Genomic DNA, 25,608 nt, shown 5'->3' with positions numbered 1-25,608 from the left:
GAATTCTTCCTGAGTAAACCTTACACGCTGCCCGGGAAAAATATTAGAATCCGAACCCCAGTATCTTGTAGAGTTCAAGTTCGATGTGCCATGGATTCAACTAGTGGAAAGGTATCAAGAGACACTACGTTCACGAGTCTTACATAACAATACATGCACGCAAAGTGTGCACGGACTGTCTAAAGCTAACAACACTGCATTAAAATTATATTTAATCTATGAATTTCTTTTTTTCCAAACAATTTTATGGAAAAATGATTATTAATTGCCGGATTTCTATTAGTCCAATTTTTATGAAATTTGGAAAGGCTCGATAAATATTTTTTAAAGGCTCAAATATAAAATTTCATTAAAATCCGTCCACTGGGAGTTGCTGTGTTACATGCGGACGGATGGATAGACAGACACAGTTGATTGATTGATTTGATAGTTGTTGGCGCATCGGCTTCTGTGGCCATATTGCACCTCCCAAGGTTTTTGCAGTACTTTGATCCAGGCCCGAGGCGGGAATCGAACCCGCGACCTTTGGGTTGCCGGGCAGGTACTTTACCCACTCGACTAGCCCGGTCGGCCGACAGACACGGTGAAGACATGTGCGAATGAGCCTAAAAACGAACCATTGCAAGATATATGTAAGCTGATTAATTTCTTAAATATGTGAGAATCTTTTCTTCCTTTCAGGTATATCAGTGGACTAATCCACTCATACCATACCATGAGAAAATTCTCTGCATAATTATTCCAACTTGTTGCATTATTTGCAATTTGTGCAGAAGTTTCACTCGTGTTGAATCCATCGCCTCATGCAATTGCCTCCACATCTTGTCCTGCCAATATAAAAAAGTGTGAATCAGGATTCATCAAACCACAATATCTTTCCCGTGTTCTGCGTTCAATCACCATGACTCGATCACCCCTGGGCCATTTTTTCCGATTTTTGATTAAAACAAGCGATTTATGGATAAGGCAACGACTACCTAACCCCGGAATTCGCATTCACTGCTATACTTGAGGGTATTTAAGGCATCAAAATTGGCACGTGATAATGTCATGTGATTCCTTGACTTTACTATATTTGCATCAATGCAAATGTGGTAATGCTTCGAATATTCTTTTTCGAAAATGCACATTAACAACAACTTAGCAGTAGCCACCTTTATTGAAATAAGCGAGTTTTGACAATAAAGTTCCAGGATTAAATTCATAAAAATATGCATTGTAAATTTACTAATTATGATTTGTAGTTGTTATCGTAGGGTTTCAGGCGCATCAAAGACTTAGACCATATTGCGCCGTATGCTTGTTTGCTACACGAAAATCCCAAGTTTTTGGGGGAACAAAAACATGCAACCCTCACCTGAGACCAACTAACTCAGTCACGTTGTGAAAAAGCCCATAAAAATTCCTCAATCATTGACGGGATTAGAACCGGCCTTTTCCATCTGGTGTGTGGATGACATTGCTTATACGCACTGCGCTACACCGCGAGGGCATACGCTTTGCAGTCATCTTCAAAGTGACCTATCTCCCTGTGAGTATATTAACTTCATTGTTATTGTTAATGCATTGCCGCAACAGAATATTAGAAACCTTGCCAATGTCGCTCGCATGCGTCAAAGAATGCTTCAAAGTCGTTTTCTAAAAGGTCACTTAGCTGCATTATAACGGCTCTCCGGATCTCTGCTACTGATACGAAATGAATTCCTTTCATTGAATTATTACAACCAACTCTATCAGAAGGAATCTGGAACTTCCTTTCCTTTCATATGTTTCTGAGATTCTTTGAGATTATCTCTGTCAAACCTTTCTCGTGATGAGATTTTCGGTTATTAACAACCTAACAATCTCCTCAGAACACAGTTGAAACCTGCTACTTTTGCAAAAATCACAGTATTTACAGTTTTCACAAATTCACGGTTACAAAACACGACCGATCGACACAACATTTTCACACAATGTTGAAAGAATGGTTATCGAACATGCAAACGCGAGCTAACACTTCCGACTAGCGAGAGAAAAGGAAAATCATCCCTGGAACTCCATTGTCAAGACTTCGTACATATAATGATTTATCATTTGACAAAGGCCAATATATGCAGTTGTCCATTGAATAATAAACCAATAATTACTAACGTTATTATTTTAATTTTGTAATAAATAATCCATTAAATTTACACCACCATCCTTCCATTTATATATAGACCTGAAATAATGGAACTTGTTTGATGATGTACGTAGTTACCTATCTTGTCTACATGTAAATTAGGAGCTGCATGACAACCATACTGTACTAGTTTACACATATAGTAAGGCTGTCATATACTATAGTACGACAGTACAAGGTTACATTTGTTGTCGACACACTACGTATTTGCATTCATTATAACTATTTTATTTATATAGTGTAAATCGATTAACATAAATAAAACTTTTACTTTGTTACTATTTAATAGTTTTAACGATTATGCCATTTTTTTGAAAAGCTGTTATCACATTTTTAAAGGTGATAAATCGCTTGTTTATTTTACCTTTAAAAAATACCCTGAATAAAATAAACCCTGAAATACCCTGAAAAATACCCTAAATAAAATAAAATATTTATACTCTACGAGTATAAATATTTTATTTTATTTATTTATTTAATAATTAATGATATAATACGGTTGGTTGTTTTCGAATGGGCACCGATTCAGCTTATACTTCAATTCATCTATAAATTGCATCTATTAACTATGAGTGTGTGTGTTCTACGGTTGGTTTTTCTGTTATAAAGTATGAAAAATGGAGTTTTCAAGAATTTCATACCTTAAATCGTTCGTGTCATTAAATCACAGTATAGAAATCATTCATGCAGAGAAGAAAACTTCCCCACATGAACGATTTATACTGTGATTTAAAGTAACTCTTCCTAATGGATTTTTAACAAGTTTTGGAATTTTTGCAGCATCGTTAATTTAGCTGTAATAATGACTGTCAGATGTCAGCCTAAAATGCTCACATCTTTATATTTGTCTGCCGCCTGTATCGCTACCAAAGGACGGGTGTTTCCCCGTTGCCTTATGGGTTAGTATACAGAGGGGTGTACATCGCCAGACGTCAGCTAGACACAGACTAAATGATACCATACTAGGGAAACCCCTTGTGGATAATATCTTCTCGTGCGCGTTATATTTATTGTTTACGTTGTGAAGTTTAATGCCATGTAATCCGGACCACAGTGATGCTGCTTGAACTAGCCGGCTGGCACTTCTATATGTGACACCAATATCGACCCCGATGTCTCGAATTTCGAGAAATTAATCATTTCCTTTTCTTTCCTTCTACTTCGATTAACATGTTTTAACTAGGATGAATTGCCGTTAACCCACATTAGAACGGTTTCAGTATTCATTTATCTGTCTCTTTTCTTTTCTTTTCTTTCAAATATCTGTTCTAAATTTTTCCCTCCTCCTCCTCCACGTCTCGTGCCAAGCAGACCTCCCATATGTCGCGTCAGTGCCAAGTCACGCAAAGCAGTCTCACAGCACCCAGATCATTTGGCAAGTTGCCAGCATTAGTGCATGAGTCCAACCTACCTCCTCCCCTTCCAACCCCCCTTACTCTCCTCCGCTAACATTTCCCCTTCTCTACAGTATCCGACCGCTTGGGTGGGAGTGCGTAAGTTGATTCATCAAAAGGGCACTCTTGTATGTGTGTGTGTGTGTGTGCGTGAGTGTGTGCGCGCGCGCTCGCGTATACTACGTAGCACCACGAGCTGTTAGTAAACATAGTGACGTCAGTAGGATTGAGTTTCCCTGCTAAAATGTGAAACGACTATTCCGGAAGGCATCGATTGGGAGAATGTCATATGGAATCCATGCACGGTACCGCAAGGCTTGTGGACCGATGGCAGAGAACAGCATCGTTCAACCATTTACAAATAAGAGAGCAGTGCACACGAATGACAGAGGGGTGGAAGGAAGTGCTGAGACATAATTCAAGACACAGCAGTCCAGATAAAAGGCTGGTGATTCCCAAAATTATATGAACATAGAGTCGATTGAACCTCTTAGTTTGGATCGTGTTCCTGAAGAACAACACTGAATATTAGTAATATTACTTTGTGTGTGTTATTCGAATACCGGGTTTTGAAGCGAACTGTAATTATATTTTTCGGTCAGTATTTATTGAAGGCCAGTCAGTTATCATTCCTAGTTTCTCAAATTATCAACTCACTGCGATCTTCTTTGAAAATGACACCCTTTGTAGTAATTCTCGATATTAGGCCTTAAGTGTTAAAATAGACGTAATATTTTATGGTCGTGTTCAGTTAGGGTTGTTGTAATCAGCTGAGCACGATATACAAATATGTACGTGGTCTCCGTTATCAAAACAAGAAAGAATAAAAGAGGAAAACTAACATATCAGGTTTTGGGTTGGATTTATGTACAAAATTTCCTGTGGATGTGTTATATTTGGCGTCCCTCAAGGGAAATAGGAGACAGGTGTTTGTTGACCTAAAAATGTGATCCTCTGAGTTGTGCTATTTTACGCTGAAATAGCACAACATGAATACAAAATATAAGTTACCAAGAAATTTGACTGGACATGGCGTCCAAGTTTATTATGCAAATTATTGATGTATTTTTTTTCAGTGTCTTCATTCTTAAAATTTAAAATAAACTGACAACAACAAATTATGTACAACTCTTTACAAAATAAACATAGGCGAGCATAGTGATAAATAATAATAGTAATAAAAAATGATTATTCAAAAAAAGAATAAACAGATTGGCGCACAAGTGTTTGGACTCTGAAGGTACCGGTCCCCGCCCTAATATCTCCATGTAAAGGCATGTTGCCAAGAATCTACATCCTAGACGAACGACTTGGCTGCCTTCCATTTTAGTAGTAGGCGCCACACGACTTTGAAACCTGCATTCCTTGCTCTTTCGTTTTCTCCTTCTTTCTTTCTTTTTCATGTTCTTTTCTTTTTCCCCTTCAGACTGCGTGTAGGCGCCACAGGAGCACGCCCTCTTTCACTAGCCCCCCCTCGTATAAGCCACTATAAATCGATATTGAATGTCGTTGTAATTAGTGCAAAGATTTATGATAGACTATCTAATGTCTCTCCGAATCTATCCTTGTAAGTCGTCGGGTACAAGAATATTAAAACAATCCCTCGTTTTCTCCCAAAACTTTTATGACGAAAAGACAGACTAAAGGTCAAACAAGAGCAAACAAATAAACAAGAAAAAATGTTTGTAAACAAGGTCCTTTACACATTTATCCTTATCCCCCGATCCCCTCCCTCTGGCTCGGGTTCCGGGCGATTTGTAGCGGCAAAACTGGTATAGCCGGCCTAGTGAAAGGCCATCGACTTTTCCATTTTTCCCGCCTGCCGACGGCCAATCAATAGCTGTAATGTGGAAAAATTCCACACTAGCGCGCGCACCCTAGTTGTCCCCGTGGTATTCACCGAGAGGCGGGAAGTGTGCCAAAACAGTAGTACCTCTATCTCGTTCATTAAGGTCCTTCCCACGTTGAAAACAGGTGGCGAATCAGAGGTTTGGCGCCAATGACACAACTCCGTTTCCCACAACTATTGGTCCTCGTAGCAGACAGTCTACCAGAGGAGGAGGAGGAACTATAAATACCAAACACAATATTATAATGATGTTGTAAGACGCTGAGGTTTCTGTGCAGCAAGGAGAAAACACGCATTCAACGTACTGCAAAAATAGGATTCTAAAATAACAATTTTTAAAACTTCAAAGGTCATAATGGACACCGAAAAGGGACGGGTCTTCAAATTCAGCAAGGTAAGGAACCTTGACGTTATTTTCGATCTCTTTTTCCCCTCTACTCCCATCGTTTTTCCCCTTAACGTCGATGCTTTGTTGGTGAAACACTAAACGCATCTCCCAGTGTTGTGCCTTTATCTAGGGCGCGCACGCCATATGTTACGATTTTGAAGGGAAAACTCGTTGAAAAAGACAACGGAGTTTGCGATATTCTGCTTCATATATGAGAGAACTTTTATTTTCATGTTAGTTAACAGTCGCTAAAACGTTAGAAAATAACAGTAGATATTATGTAGTATTGTGATTTAACATATATTTTTGTGCTTAGAGCTTTCGTATGACTACGTTTCATTGTATTTGTGATTAAATCTTATAGTAACTGTATGATTTATCTCCAGTTTGGAGATAAATCATGCAGTTAGCTGAGATAGTCATTGTAACCTTACAATATGGTACATTCAGTAACATAAAACGTCTATCAATAGTCAATAATTACGGCTGTAAAATTAATCTTAAAACTTGTTTAAGATGTATAAGATTATTTTCTTAATGAATTAAAACTCCCAAGTTTAACTCCTCTCTTCCATATTGTATAGTATGTGTTCCATAATATAAGTAATGAACACACACACACACTAAACTTTTTGAGTTTTTTTTTTTTTTTTTTTTTTTTTTTTGCAGCTTCACGTATACTGATTGTTTATATCATTTTCCACTAATAAATCCAGCAATATTTAGAGGAACAAGGAACATACTCTTTGGAATCTGGGAAGCCTTTAAGTGAGTTAATATACAGAACTTCCTCTCAATAAAATCAAAACTCAGTAAACCATGTAGTGGAACAGTACGTTAGATTAGTTTACAAATATTTCTAGAGGAAGTCTGGAACTTTTCTGTCAGAAATCAAACAAAATGTGACTCAAAACCTACAATAATATCTATTACAAAATACAATATAGCAATCAAATATTAAAAAAAAATTCACTAACCCACTTCTTTATATACGTAGTTAGTAAATATTAAAACTTTATTCATCTACATATTATGTTAACTCCTTTGTTTATTTATATAAATAAAAAGAGAAAAAAAAAAGCATTCTGGAAAATTTCATTTGGTTGACTTAACCAAAATCAGAATGATAATAGTTCAGTGCTGCCCTCTTGTGTTACAATAAACAATTACATGTCTCTTCATGCATGAAACTGCCTGTCATAATAGCCTCATTGTGAAATCAAACGTTAGGAATGTTCGAGAAAAAGCTAAGCTCTTTATCATGTTTAGTCTCGCCTGTTTTTATAGTGACTAAAAAACAAACTTCAGTGCAATATTAAAAAAGCCTTTTCAAGCATCATTAGTCAACGACTGAAGTAATTGTTGAAATATATAAAAAAAAAAACGGAACTGGAAGTTGACGAATCGAAATCTTATAATAAAATTTAATATCTATATGATGGCGTTATAAAAAATCGTAAATCTCTTAAGTAAAGTAGTACATAAATAGAAGGATACTATTAATATCTTATAATACAGAAATATTATAAGGTATTATTTTTATTATTATTTATTTATTTTTTTTTTTCAGTATAGTTAACTAATAGTAGAACTAACAGCATTCAATAGTTTGGTTTTTAACCAAAACATTGTCATTTTAAATATGCAGAAGTGCAAAGTTCAACAGGACGTAATCCTGGCGCATGTTTAGAGAAGTTATTGAAACTTTTAAAACTCAATTTTAGTGTGAAATTAGATTGGCATGTAAAGGGAATTTTACAAAATTAGACCAGCGAACAGTGATCATAGATTTAGAAAAAATGCGGTAATATTTTAACATTTATATAAAAAGAAACAAGTAATAACAATTCAAGAGAGGATTCAAAAAATCTTTTGATGAGTTTGTTTCTTTTTCACATTTCTAGATAACGTTTGGAATAAATATTTCAAACAGAGGAAGAAATTAAAGATGATCCTCGTTCTAAATAACTTAACATTCTTTTAGTTGCTACTTGTTTTGATATTTTAATGAACAATGTTTGGTCGCAATTTCTGAAGGTAAAAAAAAAAAAACAAAAAAAAACGTTAAGTTTTCATTTGTGAGAATTAGCAGCCTTAAAATCGTGGTGGGAAAAATATATCGAATTAATGAATACTGCATAAAAAAACAGCGAAAAAGTATTTTACAGTTTCTTCTCATTCAAATACCTAACATTTTTTTTTTTAATTTTACTTTGTAGCTCTTAGCATTTATTTCAAAAAACTGAATGAATAACTTTGCCTGCATATAATTTACCAAAATATTTTTGTCTGCTTGTAATATGTAGTTAAAAATAAAACCACGACACCGTCTCTTTACTGAAACTTCTTTCACTATTTAAACTGAAAATTCACATTGCTTGTCTATATCGAAGTTGAAAAGTTAAAATTCGATATAAATAAACAGTTATCCAGCCATCGAAAAATATCGCATATGTATTTTCTTGATGGCTGATATAAACGCCCTCTGTCGTCATAATATTTAAATTCTGTCGTCGGTGGAAATTCCAATGTTTCTAATTTTGTATTACTTTTTCTTATGGTAACGCCCATCAGTTGTCATGGTAACAGTTCAATCGTATTATTCCGTTTAAAGTTCAGAAAATTTCTTAAAAGTTTGCAAAGATTCTGGAATGTTCTTTTCGGTTCTTGTTTCACGATTTACTTTCGAAATATAAATGTATCTCTAAAGATTAAATAGAATTCATTTTTAGCAATATGTGAAACTCGTTGAGGTTGGTTGAAAATTCGCCTGAAAAGACATCGAAGGAAAAAAATAAAATTTTTACGGGAGTATTTTCTAAATTATACTCAAAAATTGCCTAGAAGATTTACTATTTGTCTTTGTATCCACAAGGTTTTGGTAAAACGTTGCAAAAATAGAAAGATATTAATACCACGTGAATACGTATTTTGAAAAAGTACTAGCATAATACATTTCTTTTGAAATATTACGCTTAAAGTATAATATTTCAAGATCAACTCCCTTATCTGATAATAACCATTCGAAAATATTCTCTCTCTCTCTCTCTCTCTCTCTCTCTCTCTCTCTCTCTCTCTCTCTCTCTCTCTCTCTCTCTCTCTCTCTCTCTCTCTCTCTTCTACACTAAATAACCGATACTTATTATTAATATAGTTTTATAAATGAATAAGACCCAATACTTTTTGCTTCTTTGTTACTATCCTTCTGTTATATTTATACAGCTCAGCCTTAATAATCTCAATCTCTCTCTCATTTTACTTTTCTTGATAAGCATTACAAAACTTGTACAGAGGTACAATTCATTACAGACAAAAATTCTGAAAGTTTCAGTTTTATATAATCGTGCTTTAATTCGTTATTAAACAAATTAGGTAGTTTTATTGTTGTTCTGTACAATTGGTAAGTGTATGATTGAATACAACCATAAACTTTTAAGCATAATTTTAATTTTGGGCTCCCTTTATTTTCCCCGAAAACTCGAAAACAAATGCACATTTTCTCCATGATTTTTCATCCCTTCAAACAGGAAAATTTATTACAGAACACCCAAAATTTATTATAACAAATAATGAAAAGTTTCCACCTATTTGTCAAAAGATATCATATAATCATTAATATGTTTAATTAGATGTATTGTAAGGAAGAATTCAATGTTTATTCCACCATCAGTGATCTTCAAAGCCTGTGTGTAACAGACACCACTATATTTTTATACTAGTGCAGTTATAGTTCACGTACTTAAATGACTGACTTAAATGAGATATATCAATGAAATGATACTAGTGTATTCATCTGGTACTTTATTCAGTCGATTCTGTGATCACAAAACAAACCGTTGTCTTCGGGCTTTAAAACCTGACGTTCTATTGTTTCGGACATCCTTGAAAATGTCTTCCCTGCAACAACTCATAGTTATGCCGTGAAGTGTTCCTTGAAAGAGATGCTTTTAGTTTCAGTTATTGGTTTGCTATCTATAATTAATTAGTGCATATTTGTTTTTTGTTTTGTTTTTTCTGCTTCCAGTTTGCGCCGTAGTCAAAGTAGTCATGTGATCCATAAAATATATGGAACATAAATGACCTTAGGATGGAGGAATAAATGAAAGAACAAGTTTGGAAGAAATTCGAGAGGAAATGGAGAAAGAGAGAGACGATAAACAAAGAAGAAGGAAAAGTAAAAGGATTAAAAAAATGAAAGAAAAAAAAAAAATCCCAAAACGAATGAATTGAAAATAATAACAAAACAGTTAAGCGAGGGTAAATATGACGAATAGATGCGAGAGAGGCAGCAAGTGTGACGTCAAGCAGGCGACTACTGTTTCACTGCCGGAATCGATCCATATAACAGCAACTTCGTAGCAGTGGATGTACACAACAGAGCATGGCTAGGATCGAGGTCAACATTCTCAGTATGTCTGGAAATTTCGTTAACGTATTTAGCTAAAAACAAGCCGAACCGTGACAATTACAAATGAAAAGGGTGAAATTGCTGCTGGATATCGAAATTAATAAAAATTCATGAACTCGAACTTGCTACCATGATCGTGAATATAAAATAATCATGGTTGGTGTGTGTGTGCCAAATAAACTAAAGCTATGAAGCAACGATATATACTGCGTCTGTAAATTTCGTATATTCTGTGGTCGAATTTCCTGATTTCTAGACGAAAAACCCGAGTTTCCTTGAGAAAAAACATTCGACCCTTGCCTGAGACTGACTAACTTAACCACGTTATAAAAAGGTCCATAAAAATTCCTTGAGCGGATTCAAACCCGGACATTTTCCATCTGGTGTGGGAGGATGGTTATTATATCCACGTGCTACCGGTGAGGGCTGATGTAATATCAAAAACTAAGTCGACTGCCATGAATGTCTATAATACAAAAGTACAGAATCAGGAAAGCTCATGAAACTATTTTTGTATCGCCAATATATTATTGGAAAATGAATACAACTGGATTGGCGCATTTATTTCATAGATTTTCAACTTCCTGCGCACGTCAGGACTTTATAAATAGTTACCCTGGGTCATAAAAGCACTCTTGATATAATTTTTAAATTAAGCAGCCAACAATGGTTCTATTCAGCGATGTACTTTTATAAACTTCGTTTTATAATCGAGAAAATGGTAGACGTAGTATTTATTTAGTTTTTGTGTGCTAAGTTTCGCGCTGTCTTCAGAAGTTTTACGATTTCTCATCTGTTGCGTCAAACGAATTTCGTAATTTAACTTTATTTGCAGCTTTGGATTTGAACAGGAAAAGAAAAGTAATTTATTTTATTATGCTGCAAGTAGAATCACAATTACTCGCTCGTCCTGCTAACGGATTTTAAAAGAGTAAATATATAAATTATTCAATAATTTATATATTTTCTTTATTTTTTATAATTTCTTAATTATATATATATATATATAAAATTTATTTTTACATAAATATATTTTTTTTATTTTATTTGGTTAAGCATTTAATTGTTCTTTTGTAATTTTGGACACGCAAATACTGCCAGAAAACCCACCAAAGAATTATAGAAGTCTGAGAAAGTAACAGTTGTCAGTGTGCGTATTCTACACAAAATGTTGCATCAACAAGAGAGACTCGTTGATACAAGTTTCCCTTGAAGTTTCCCAAGTTGCAGCAGGAAACTTTATGCAAAAGTGGTTGAAGGAATTGACCCCTGCAGTTGTAGAAAATAGTTCTCTGGGGTAATGAACATCAATACTCATACGTTTAATCGGATAAAGATTTGGTACGGGGACATTTTAAAAAGAGCCAAGATTTGGTCTTGTTTTTTGTGGAATGGGTATCTTTCAGAAGGATCGACATTTTGGCATCTTGGATAATGCAGTTTTTCCAACGCTATTGCAATTTTATTGAAGGAGATCTTGCCTTTTTGATAGAGTATGTTCCCTGTAGCAAAGTTATGTGTATGTGTGGCAGGTTGGTTTTGCGGAAGTTGGTTCAGAGTTGGCCAATGAATTTGAAGAGCACTCGGTCAGCAGCCCGAAAATTGGCTTATAAAATTTCTGTCTTTTTTCTGCATTATTATGAAACAATTAGAAAACAAATTATATTAAGATTTATTGCAATATTTAGATAAGATCACTGTACAATCCGGATACGATGTCATAGCAATATTAATGATCAGTTTCACCACAATTATTGATCGGTTGATTGTTTTCGGATTTTGCACAAAGGTGACAGGCCGTGAAATCAGTATATCATGTCTGTAAATTATATGTATTCAATGGGATGAAAAACTTCAGGAGGATAAAGCTATGCAACCCTCTCTTGAGACCGACTAATTCGACCACCACGCTGTAAAAGAAACTCAAAAATTTGTCCCATCAAGGTGGGATCTCTTCTGCACAATTTGAAAAGACAACTATCGTAACCGCTATGCTAGCCGAAGGGCTACACCACAATGAACATAGACACTTTTTAAAACTCGGAGGTGTTTCTTCATTTATATATCTCCAGTTAATACAAACATATGCCAATCAAAAACGGCGGAGAAAACCACTAATGTAACTATTAGTGTCCTATCATACAGTTAGTAATATTCCTTGTCTGTCTCTAGAATGATGTTTCGATAGCTACATTCTTGCTGTTTTTTTTTTTTTACACTATTCCAAATTGGTAAGTCTTTGATACTTTTTTAAATTATTTTCATGCGACTCGAATAATTATGAGAGCAGACAGGGCTTCTGGTTTCATTACTTAACTAGCACAGTGATAATGTTCACAACAACAACAAATGATAAAAGCAAAGATATTATTGAGAGCAACAAATTATAAACAGTACATAAATTGATCGATTTTAATGTTTCATTCTATTTTAGCTATCACCTGCGCCACCTTCTCTTTCACCACATCCGTTTTCTTTTCTTTTCTTTCTTAATGGCACAAATACTTATTCAATACCTAATAAGCCACTACTGAGAAACTAATTTCTTAAACTAAAAGTGACTTTTCTGTTGTTCGTAGACAGTCAGACTCCAAAGAACCCCAAATTGTTCTATTTCCATTCTTTCTTTATCGCTTACTTCTTCCGCCAGGCCTCATTTTGAACCTTGTCCCGAGCGTAGGTGTGGAAAGTTCACAGAACGCAGTATCCACCCTACTGATTCACAAACAGGAAGGTTTGTCTATTGTTGGACGACTCCCATGTGCACTAGTACACATGACACCAATTCTTTGTGATCACAAGAACAAGTAACCAAAAAGAAAAAGAATGATTTATTTTGATTCTCTATTAGTTTCGCGAGTAATTATTCTAACCATTTCATTTATTTTTTTTTTCCAACGGCGAATAAAGAGCCTATGTGAGAAACGATCCCTTTTAAACAATGATTTAATTTCATTGAAAAGTAGCATTTTATGACTTAGGTGTATGGTGGACCACTACAAATAAGCACTGAAAATTAAAAACACTAACTTTTTTATTCAGTGTATTTTATTTCCAAATATTTACGTGACCTTGCTGGAAACTTTATGAATATGCACAAATTTAATGACTTACAATAAAAATATTTATAAATTTAATGACTTCTAATAAAATGACTTACATGTTTCTTATGTTCGATAAATATTACTTCAGAAGCCATTTCTATTCTTGTAGAACAGCAAAAATACCATTTCTTCTCTTGATCATTTAAAATGTAAGTAAATTTTGGGCCCTAAAAGAAATTTAAAAAGTTATTTGAAAATGAACAGCATTACTTAACTGAATTTCTTCTTCTTATTATTTTTTTATTATTAATTTTTATTCCAGCCATTTTCGCCATAGACTCAAAATCTAGAACAGAACTCAAGGACAACACGTGGATACTCATGACCTGTACTCGATCCAACCTAAATTTAAGAATTTAATGACCGATCTGTTTATGCTAATTCATAATAACCTTGGCAGTATTCATTTAACTGGCTCTTTTATGATATTAGCCATCTACATAAAGTTGTATTTTCAGAATAACTGCAACAACAACAAAAAAAAAAAATAAATAAAATAAATGTATAGTTTTAATTCACTTTACAAGATTTACGAGGTTCTAGAAATACTACATGTGCTTCTCATTAGAGATCTTTCGGATCTTTGAAAAACTGAAAGATTTATCAGAGCTCTTCTTAGGAGCCAAAAATCTAATAATATTTCCGTTCCGGTTTCTAACAAAAGCTTATTCATCGGTGTTGAATAAAATTTTAAGTTAATTAAAATCGACGAATAACAGATATAAATGTCAATATACCGGTACATCTTTAAAGATGGATACCTGAAATGACGCAATAAAAAATAAATTTCAATAACAATAGAGCTTATGTCACATTATCCTACACCGTTGACGTCATCATTGATGTATCTGTCGAACATTGACAAAAGATTGCGTTATATATCAATGTAACTGCAATCAGAATTGCAAATCTTAGTTTCTTATGAGAAAAATCATCAATGTTACCAAATATATCTAAGAAATTATTATTACTTCTTATCTATATTACCTTGTTTTCTTTAATGTAAATATAAATCATGGAATCACTATTAGTCGTAGTCACTTATGATACAGTATAAGAACAATTTTATTTATTCTGTAAAGAATAACACCAAAGGGTCACATCTGATGAGTATGGACTTGGCAGACCCAGGGTCCTGAGCTGGCTGGATATCATCATTCTTCTCTTTCTTGGTGATTTCTTTCTACCTCTCTCTCTCTATCTCTCGCGCGCTCTCTCTCTCTCTCTCAGGGTAATTCAGAAATTTCTTTTTTCTGCTGGTGCAGCATAAGTCTCAGGCTTCCTTGCACCATATGGCTAATGATAATAATAATAATTTGAAATTCTATGCTGTTTTTTGTTGTTTTTTTTTGTAAAATTCTTACAAAATAACTATCAGCCATATGGCTAAAATAGCCAGATCTGTCGTTCAATGAGGGATACTTTTATAAGAAAGGTGTTACGTTGTGAATATGCTTTAGCAGTGTTATTTTATTTATTTATTTTTTTTAATGCCTGCTATTATTAAATCAGGCTAAAATGCATATTTCTGAGAAGTTAATGCCGATGGAAATCAAAAAAGATATCCAAACAAGAAAATTTCATTCAAATGCATTTCTTAATACAAAAAAAAAAAAAGTGTAGAAATTAAAACAGGGGCTAATATTTATATACACATATTTTTAAATTATAAAAATGTTCCTATATCTTCCGAGTCATTGATATTTAAAATGGTCGATACATGACAATCATATTCAAGAAACTATCAACGTATTTTATCACAAATATTGAAGATATGGCGTCCCACATGCGAATAAAAAGAAAGGTGGAACTATTAAAAATACTTTATGAATTTGTACTAAATTTGATGAATAAAAATATGCATTTATGAATTCGATGAAGGGATACTTCACAGTGCAGGGCAGAAAAGCAAACTGAGGGAAGATTTTTCTTGTCACTTATATTACAAGTGTTATTACTGCAACTAATACTTGAAGTTGTAACTTCATTTCGCTAAGCTCAACTTCTTAATAACATCATTAATACTTAACCACCATTCGACATTCTGTTTGATTTGATTACATAATATGCAATTAGCTTTACATAAGCCTCCTGGAATATTTCATCATTACAACTGATAAGACTTTCCGACTTTCGTCAGAAATGGATCGAAATTGTAAATACCACTTGACTACATCCAAAACATTATATTCAAACAAGAACACAAAGTTCATTTTGAATATTTCGTTATTCTTAAATGCGAACATTGTTATGAGATGTAAACCGGGAAACGAAAATTTTCCCTCACTTTTTACTTTTCGTTGTAACTATAGAAGGACGAAGCTACATTTGCATTACCATAGTTTAATACAAAAATTGTGCAATCCAACTTCAGAAAAACTATCTCCTTACCCCCCCCCCCTAAAATTTACATTCTATTCCATCCCAGATTTTGTAGATTGCCTTGAAAGGAACCGTTACAACGAGTCCAGTCGCAAGGTCAACAGCCCATGGTCCACATTATCGTCCATACAAGACTCTGGCTCAATGTACATTTTAAAGAGATTTTGATTATTTGATACGCTAAATCAGACGCGGTGGTGAATCACAAAGAGACAGGCTATGTCTGACCCGCATTATTCAACTACGCTTCGCTGTCCTTGATCTGAATTGTGTTCTCTCTCTCTCTCTCTCTCTCTCTCTCTCTGTGTGTATGTGTATATTACGTCTATATTGACCATAGAAAGCGTGGTTTGGGAAGACAACTGCAGTATAGCTGCGCGCTCAGTTATCGATCTTACCACGTATTACCTTATTTAAAGGCCACGCATTCAGTCTCTCTCTCTCCTATTAAGCATTCTCTGAGAACGAGGCTAAAGCGTGTTTATTTCGGGAGCCATTTCTCCTACAATTACTTTGTCTACAAAGAGCTTTATGGTTAAAGCTGAAATACATGCGATCATGCTGTACAAGGTATCAGAAATTCAAGTGGGAAACCAAGAGTTTTAAATGAAATTTTCTCTGGAAGCAACAGGAGTTTTGTTTTACACGTTTCTGTATGCAAAGAAGTTTACTTGATTCCATGTAATTCAAAACTGGCAAGGTAGCATGTCTGCTTGCATGCTCGAGTATGCAGTTGTATAAAAAGAAATTCTTACTTTATGTTCGTTTGTTTCCTGGAACATCATAACTAGTATTGTAACCAAATAGAGGGTTATATGAGAAATATATTACATCCTAAAATATGTCATTGACATATACATATGCCACTGCATTTTAAGTTAAAACATAAGCGACGATCTACTCGATATTCATTACAGGCTTGAATAAGCAGGTGCTGGCAATAGGGTGGGTCCGGCCAGACAGGAACTGTGCGAAGAGCCCTTGCTAATTCAGAGCATGTCTAGACTGCCGTACCCCTACAGTATTATTTATGAGTGGGGGGGGGGATCTCATATATATACAGGCAGCTGTTAGGCGTAACCCTCAGTAGCCGTATAATTATATACGATATAGGCCTCCACTAAACTAATGTAGGTAAATTTTACTGCATGTTAAAAGAATAGAACCTTCGATTGAATGCAAAGATTGAGGGCCACAAGCCTATAAAGAAGCTGGGGAAAGATCATAGAGTAGCATCTGTGATAAAGAAATCATGACAATTATTCTTATCCCAAATCTTTCTTCGAAGTGAATATCGTCTTCCTTTACGATGGTACCAGGTAGAGTCCTATTTCTTGGTTCACGTTTCAAATCGAGTTCAAGACGTTTTATATTTTTTCGCCCCATTTACAAAAGTTATCTTAATCATTGGAATCTTGTGTATCATTATAACTTGGACTCTCGTGAATTGCACTAGTTAACCATGATAATAATCTTCCTCGTTTAGATCCCTTTTTAAGTGCAAGAGATATATTGGTTTTTTATGTGAGGCGCTGCCCTCTCGGTTAGAAACTATGCACATGACATTTACAAAATATCTTATTGCTACAGATATAATTTCCATCCTTACTTAATTTTTACGTAGGCAGCATATTTTCAGACTATACACATACATTGTGACGTTTGGTGTACCCAATAGTTTGCGTGTCTTGTTGTGCATCAGTACTCTTGCACGAAGAGAAATAATCATACTGTGAAACCACCATAGATAGCATGTAATGATCTCATTCCTTTCTCTGACTCTTAGTGATTAGAAGAAACTTTTACAATGTTATGACGTTGTATCTCAGTGTCCTTTATGGACACTGAGATATACACATAGCCAGTAACTGTATATAATATGAATTCCATTTCTGAATGTAAAAAAAAGTCAATATAGTTTAGCCAAGATATTTGGATGATAGAAATATATATAAATAGGTTTCAGAGATAGTCATAACAACCAGTGCCTCGATTCAAAAGGTATAAGCAGTGTAATTCGATATTTTCAGTATAGTACACTAATAAAAGTTTAATGGGTACTTTATCTACATTCATGGACGGAAATAAGGGATCACGCGGATGGGATGGAAGTCGTTTCGTTCCCTAGTTTCGTAGATGTTGCGCTTGCCTATACTGATTTTACTGAGAATTGGTTCAGTTGTCCTAGAATACATAACCCCTGGCCTGAGTGCTGTTACCGGAAGGTTACGTGGCCATCTTAATTTCAAGTTGCAAAAAAAATTTTCTCTCTCTCAAAAAAAATAAAAATAAAAATAAAATAATAATAATAAAATAAATAAATGAAGTATTAACCTAGTGAAAATCTAAAACATTATTTTAATAAAATCGAAAATTATAGTAGTGAATGGGAATATAAATGAGCCAAATAAATGAAATAAATCATCTGGTGAGTATGGGCTTGGCACGCCGAGGGTACTGAGCTGGATATCATCATTCTTCTTTTTCTTGGTGAGTCCCTTCTACTCTCTCTCTCTCTCTCTCTCTCTCTCTCTCTCTCTCTCTCTCTCTCTCTCTCTCTCTCTCTCTCTCTCTCGGGGTAACTCTTTTTTGGCTGGTGCAGCATAAGCCTCAGGCTTCCTTGCACTATATGGCTAATAATAATAATAATAATTGATATGAAATAAATAACCACTGTTTTTCGTTAGCTATTATGTTTCTCAAAATGATTTTCTTACTAATATTAAATCTTTCTCTATGACGTGTTACAAGTCTTCCTAGTGGCAGTTGGTAAACTGCCACTAGGAAGACTTGTAACACGTCATAGACACCTACAACAACACCAGTGAGTGAGTGATTGTGGTATTAGCATCACACAAAGAGCCACGTCATGTATTATTCTTCTCTTTCTTGGTGATTTCCTCTCCCCCCCCCTCTGTCTCTCTCTCTCTCAGGGTAATTCAGAATTTTTTTTTTTTTTTTTGGCTGGTGCAGCATAAGCCTCAGGCTTCCTTGCACCATATGGCTAATAATAATAATAATAATAATATTGAGGAATACAAACTCGCCTCATAAAATTTTCATCTATGCACTGTATGTTCGGTACCATTGATTAAATTTAAAAAGGTGAAAATTGCAACAATATAGAGCTAAAAATATTTTGCCGTTAAGTATTAACCAAAAAATTTTAATATTTTCATGGTGTATTTAAGTGCGTACCACACTAATTCTATATGCTTTTCATCATTAACCATATTAGTATAAATATAGGCGGAATGATGCATGGAAGGAAACGTAGTTTAAACCTTAGACAATACATGTATATGTATACAGTATATATATATAGCCACACACCCTGCCATACTTCAGTGTCCTCGCGCGTATCACAGTGGTTATAATCACCGTCTTTCACCGCAGTGGGAGGAAAGGGCATGGGTTCGAATGCTGTCTATGATGCAAGAAACTTTTATGGGTTTTTCTTATTACGTGGCTGAATTAGTCGGTCTCAATCAAGTTTAGCAAAGTTTTTTCTTCCTGGAAACTCGGGTTCAGGTAGAGGCCAATAAGAGAAAAACAAAAAAAAAAAAAAAAAACAGTGGTAAACTTTTCTGCAGAGGTGTTACGAACACATGTAGAGTTGTCATCATCTCTACATACTTCGGGACTTCTTTGCATTAAGCTTGTTGAGGATTCTTTCTATCCAAAAACCAAGGGTTGGGGACATGAAGAGAAGAAAAATGCATGGGATGCATATAAATTATCAAGCGACTCAGAAGCCTACGGCAGATATAAGCTAGTCTGTAATCAGGTCACAAAGGAGGTTAGGCAGGCGAAGGCAGATTACGAGAAATCCTTGGCAAAAGATGCTAAGAAAAACAGCAAGGATTTCTTTACTTATATAAACTCTAAAAGGAAGGGGATGAATCTGATTGGTCCACTTGATATCGATGGTTCGACGGTTGACGATCCTGTTCAGATAGCAAACTGAATGAGTATTTTGCATCTACATTCACACATGAGGAGTTATTAAGGTTTGAAAATGGCAGAAGGTTATCAAATTGTAGCAGGGTGATTAATGATTTTGTAATAACTGAGTGCAAAGTGGGGGAGAAATTGTTGAAGTTAAACATAAGAAAGGCACCTGGGGTGAATGGGATCTATCCAGTTATATTAAAGGAGGCGGCAAAGCAACTAAGCAAATCCTTAGCCATAATTATGAGAGCATCCTTGGACTCAGGGGAGGTCCCCACGGACTGGAGATGTGCAAATGTATGCCCAATTCACAAGGGGGGGGGGATCGAATAGTGACACGAGTAATTACAGACCAGTTAGTTTAACTTCTGTTCCGGGTAAAATAATGGAGTCACTGGTTAAAGGTGCATTGCAGGATCATCTAGACAAGACTGCAGCAATAATTCAGACACAGCATGGGTTTGTTAAGGGAAAGTCTTGTCTGACAAATTTGATAGGATATTATGATGTGGTTACAAAGGAACTGGATGCAAAATATAAATTTGATATCATATATTTGGATTTCAAGAAAGCTTTTGACACTGTTGCGCATGGAAGACTATTGTACAAATTGGAGCAGAATGGTATTAAGGGTAAGTTGCTACAATGGATAAAAGGATGGTCGAGTGGGAGAAGACAGAGGGTAGTAATCAATGGGTGCTGCTCCTCGTGGACTACTGTTATTAGTAGTCCACGAGGACTACTGTTATTAGTGGAGTCCCATAGGGTTCGGTGTTGGGTCCTCTGTTGTTTTGTATATTTATCAATGATATTGATGAAGGTGTATCAGGCTTAGTGTCGAAGTTTGCAGATGATACAAAGGTTGGCAGGGTTCTTAATGACAGTAATGGCAGTGTGCTACTGCAACAGGATCTAGATAATTTGGGCAGATGGGCTAAGAAGTGGCAACTGAAGTTTAACCTTGACAAATGCAAAGTACTGCATATGGGTAGACGTAACCCCAGAGAAACGTACCAACTGTGTGATACTACACTTAAGGTGGTAGAAAATGAAAAAGACCTGGGAGTAATTGTGCAGTCAGATATGAAGTTTTCTGAGCAATGCAGACAGGCTGCCAGGGCAGGTCATGGGGTTTTGTCAATGATATATAGGAATTTTGCTAGCAGGGAAAATGAGGTGATTGTCGCTCTGTATAAGGCAATGGTCAGGCCACGCCTTGAGTACTGCGTATAGGTCTGGAGGCCTCATTTTAGGAAGGATGTAGATTTGCTTAAGCGTGTACAGAGAAGGGCAACAAGATTGGTGAGGAGAATGAAGGGATCCTCTTACCAAGAGAGGCTTAAATTCTGCAAATTGCAGTGGCTGGAGACTAGGCACCTGTGAGGTGATCTGATCTGATTGAAATGTAAAAGGGCTTGAATGGGTTGAGCATGCTGAATTCTGATGGGATTCTTCCACTTGTTCAGATTACGAACCTAAGGGGACATAAATTCAAATTGAGGAAAGACAGATGTAGAATAGATATGGGGAAATTTGCCTTTAGCCAGCGGGGTTAATTGCTGGAACAAACTTCCATCTGTCGTTGTGGAAGTTGATAGGTTAAATAAATTTAAGGAGGAAGTGGACAGGCATTTAGAAGGAATGGTGTGATTTTTTTTTTTTTTTTTTTTTTGGCTGATGCTGCATAAGCTCATACACTTACTTTCTTGCATCACATGCCACTACTACTTACCAAAATCATCGCTACAAGAGTTTTAGGAAAAGTAAAATATTAATAAGTCAGAAGGATAAACTACCATTTGGAAATTAAACAAATTTTCTACTCTTAGCCCTTTCAAAATGTATTTTTCATTTATTAATAACTTGTTTACAACTGTTCCGAGCTTTAAAACAGTCAGAAACTAAAGATAATGATTTTGGGTACAAGCCAATTGCGATGTGTGCTATTCTTATTTTGAATTACCTTTAGCACCAAACACTTCACATTCAGTTTATTGGAAACCAAGATTTAGATAAAAGACGAGTTTAGGAAGGAATAAGAAGTGAGGGAAATCAGCCACACAAGAAAAATTTCACTGACACGATCTGAGCAAACATTAATTTCACAAGATTGAAAATAGTAGTTCAATCAAGAAAAAGTGTTCTAAAATCATTTAGATCGTCTCTTTCACGTTTTGTATTTCTAAATAACACAAAGCCGAGAATGAGCCTGGGACAGTAACTCTGTTGAAGAAGAGACCAACACCAAGACGTGATCTCAGGTACCTAGAGTCCAAATAGCATTAACGGTGTATTTCGAATGATTACACTACCCAACATGATTTTTACCTCCAGCAAATCAATGGTTGTTTCTGGTCAAGAATTTAAAATTAATCATAAACATTTCCTATCACGTCTCAGTTTTAAGATAGATAACTGGATTCTGTACGAAGATATCATTACTGTTTGAAATACAGTACAATTTTTAAATTTATTAACTTTTGGTTGGTTTTGTTTATTCGCCTAAAAGTTAAGCAAGTACGTCATTACTGTTCTTGCAATATAGTATATTTTGATACACTTTTCCAGACAAGTCAGTATTTTTATTAATTTTATTACACCATTCAACTGTTCAATATATAGTGTATGATAAACTACGCTATAAGAATTCACCTTCTGTTCAAATTTACCAATTGCTTTTACTGTTTTTAGGTTAATGCATTGTTAAAATGGAGAAGACAAAGCACAGAGCTTGTCAATCACCCAGACAACTTCTGCTATGTTTGTGGACACTTAACCCCAAAAACTCAAGAGGAAGAAAATATATAATGTCATAAAAGTTGCATATTCATTGTACTTCGGCTGCAAGATCGGTGACCAAGAAAAAAATTGGGCTCCACATATCTGTTGTATTACTTGTACAACGAACTTAAGGCTGTGTTTATATGGCAAGCTGAGAGCATTACCTTTTGCCATTCCTATGGTGTGACGCGAGCCCAAGGATCATTTCGACGACTGCTATTTCTGCATGACAAAAATAAAAGGTATTTCAAAAAAGAGCAAGCACTGCATCAAATATCCAAATCTCCCATCAGCAATTAGGCCAGTGCCACACGGTAAAGGACTGCCAGTACCTGTGCCACCAAAATCTTGGGGTATTGGAAGTAGTGATGAAGGTACAGAAGAAATCGTTTTACCAGATGTCGCGGAACCATGTACTTCACATAATTTGGACTACGAGAGAGAAAAAGAAAAGGCTCCACATTACATTGAACAAGAAGAATTAAACGACTTGATCAGAGACTTGGGCTTATCCAAAGAGAAGGCTGAATTACTCGGATCCACACTACGACAGTGGAACTTACTCACCAAAGGTACAAACATTACAATATACCATAAGCGAAATGAAGAGTTTTCAAGATATTTTGCAATGGAAAACAACATGTGTGCCTTCAATGACGTCGTTGGTCTTATGCACGAACTGAACATTGATCACAATACATCTGAATGGCGTTTGTTCATTGATGCGTCAAAGCTAAGTTTGAAAGCAGTATTGCTTCATAATGGAAATATTTTACCATCAATTCCTCTTGTCCATGCTGTTGGCCTGAAAGAAACTTACAATAGTATGTCCCAGGTTCTTGCTGCTATACGTTACAATGACTATGGTTGGAATATTTGTGGTGATTGGACTGCTTGTTGGGTTGCAAGGTGGTTTCATTAAATACTGTTGTTTCTTGTATTTGTGGGATAGTCGTGCAACAGCCAAGAGAGATGAATATATTCCTGGCAAAAGCAATGTAAAGTATGTTCCATTGGTTGATCCACAAAAGGTTTTTCTTCCCCCTTTACACATCAAGCCTGGACTGATTAAGAATTTCACTAAGGCACCGGCTAAAGAAAGCAGAGGATTCGCATATTTACTGAAAATGTTTCCAAATTTATGTCATGCAAAGCTGAAGGAAGGAATTTTCATAGGTCCTCAAATAAGAAACACCCTAAAAGATGAATTTCAAAGAAACCTGAATGATTTTGAACTGGCTGCATGAAGATCTTTCAAGGCTGTGTGGTACACGGATTCCTCGGAAAGAGAAAAGAAGAGAACTATGAGCAACTGATGACAAACTTGCTGAAATGTTAAAAGAACATGAGGTGCCGAATGTCATTGAAAATGCATTTCCTTCATTCCCATCTGGATTTCTTTCCTGAAAACTTGGCAAATGTCAGTGATGAACAAGGAGAGCGCTTCCACCAGGACGTATCTGCAATGGAAAAACGATACCAAGGTCGTTGGGACTCTGCCATGATGGGAGATTACTGCCCTTAAACGGGAAAGCAATCTGGAGTATAAAAGGAAATAATTGAGTGGGAAACATGTCTATAAGTAACATATATTGTGTGTAATAATTACATCCATGTATGCTGATATTGTATAAAAACAAGGAATTTAAAAAATGCGTATATATCTTTTGATGTAGACGTGACAGAAGTAAAAGATTGATATTTTCATAATCAGAACATTAATTTTGTTCAGAATAACCAACTTTCGTTCCAGAGGTATGAAGAAAAAAAAATTTGTCGGGTAGTGCTATTGATAGGCAGAGATAGATAAATTAACAAGTTGCGTAAGGTCATTGATAATAGCTGTTGTAGAGTTTCAGGCGCATCAGCGATTTTGGCTATATTGCACAGTGTATATATATATATATATATATATATATATATATATATATATATATATACACACACACACACACACACACTGGTGTTCGAAGAAAGTGCATCACCTAGGAATTTCTCATTTCTAACCCTTTTTCGCTATGGTATGTTACATTAATGACTAGCATCACAAATAGAAATATAAACAAAAGATATTTATTAATAGTTAAGGCAAAGCTAAGTAATATTTGACAGGTGCTCTCAAAATATTTCAAAATGTGCATTTGCAACCTTTATACAACAGTTTTGGTAAACACGACAATTATGGTTGAAATATTATCAAAGCCCTCAATTTGCTTCAGTTTATCATTTTAAATGGAAAATAATGAAAAGTGCACCAGGTGCAAACTAATACTTAGTTGAACCGCCTCTGGTCCTGATTACAGCAGCACACCGTCGAGGCATTGACAAGATCAATTTCCGAAGATAATCAACTGATAGTTCGTGGTTCCAAACACGAATTATGAAGTTCATGAAGGATCTTTGGTTTCTTTCTGGCAACTGCAGATTCCACACGATGCCAACAGTTCTCTATAGGATTTAGGTTCAAGCTGTTTCCTGGCCAGCTAAGAGTTGTAATGGACTGTTCTTTCAACCATTTTATCACCTGTAACAAATGTAAACACATTACTGTCGAACCTCTAATGCAGAAATGAAGCTAAAGTAACTACAGCAGTGCCTACTTATACTTTTCGCCCGATGACAAGGAGCAGAGTCGTCCTGAAAGATGCAGTTACTTGGCAGCAATTTCCCTTCCGACATAGCCAGGTATCCATTGGCATTTGCGGAACCTCTTATAAACTGCAGGTGACCTACTCCGCGATACGAAATGCACCCCCCCATATCATTTGGCTGGTAGGGAGTTTCACTTTAGACACCATACAGTCTGGATGATATTCTTCACCACGTCTATGGCGAATCGTTTGTCTCCCATCAGAGCCATGCAGGTTGAATTTCTTCTCATCCGAGAAAATAACTGACTTCCACTGCTCGGGGGTCCATTTGCCATGCTCCTTACACCAAATTAATCGGGCCTTTTTCATTTTTTTGTGTTAGGAGGGGCTTCTTCTTAGGACGACGGGCTACAAGTCCATTTTTGAAGAGACGTCTTCTGACTGTTACTGCACTTGCTACCACTCCTATATGTTCTTCCCATTCTCTTTTAAGCTCAGACGAAGAAGCTTTACGGTTTTTAAGGCATAAGCGCTTCAAAAAGCGGTCTTGTTTTGGCGTAGTGACTCGACAAATTAATGAAAATTAATGTTAATTC

The 25,608-nt window shown here is 35.5% G+C and overlaps 1 protein-coding gene across 2 annotated transcripts in view; it reads left to right on the top strand.

The window, feature by feature from the left end:
- Positions 1-25,608, top strand: part of LOC150080740 (sodium- and chloride-dependent glycine transporter 1-like) — a 263,490-nt gene that overhangs the window by 40,774 nt on the left and 197,108 nt on the right. The window contains exon 1 of one of the 2 annotated variants that reach the window (XM_090381754.1): positions 5,677-5,801. The exons of the other annotated variant lie outside the window; for it this stretch is intronic. Within the exon in view, the coding sequence (XP_090237880.1) occupies positions 5,763-5,801 (39 nt within the window). The 5' untranslated portion in view covers positions 5,677-5,762. Of the gene's footprint in view, positions 1-5,676; positions 5,802-25,608 lie in introns of those variants that run through there. 2 annotated transcript variants of the gene reach the window in all.

The sequence above is a fragment of the Mastigoproctus giganteus genome, chromosome 9 (assembly GCF_048544385.1).
Source record: "Mastigoproctus giganteus isolate SK-2022 chromosome 9, ASM4854438v1, whole genome shotgun sequence".
NCBI classification, from domain to species: Eukaryota; Metazoa; Arthropoda; class Arachnida; order Uropygi; family Thelyphonidae; genus Mastigoproctus; species Mastigoproctus giganteus.
This window is presented reverse-complemented; position numbering and strand designations above follow the sequence as displayed.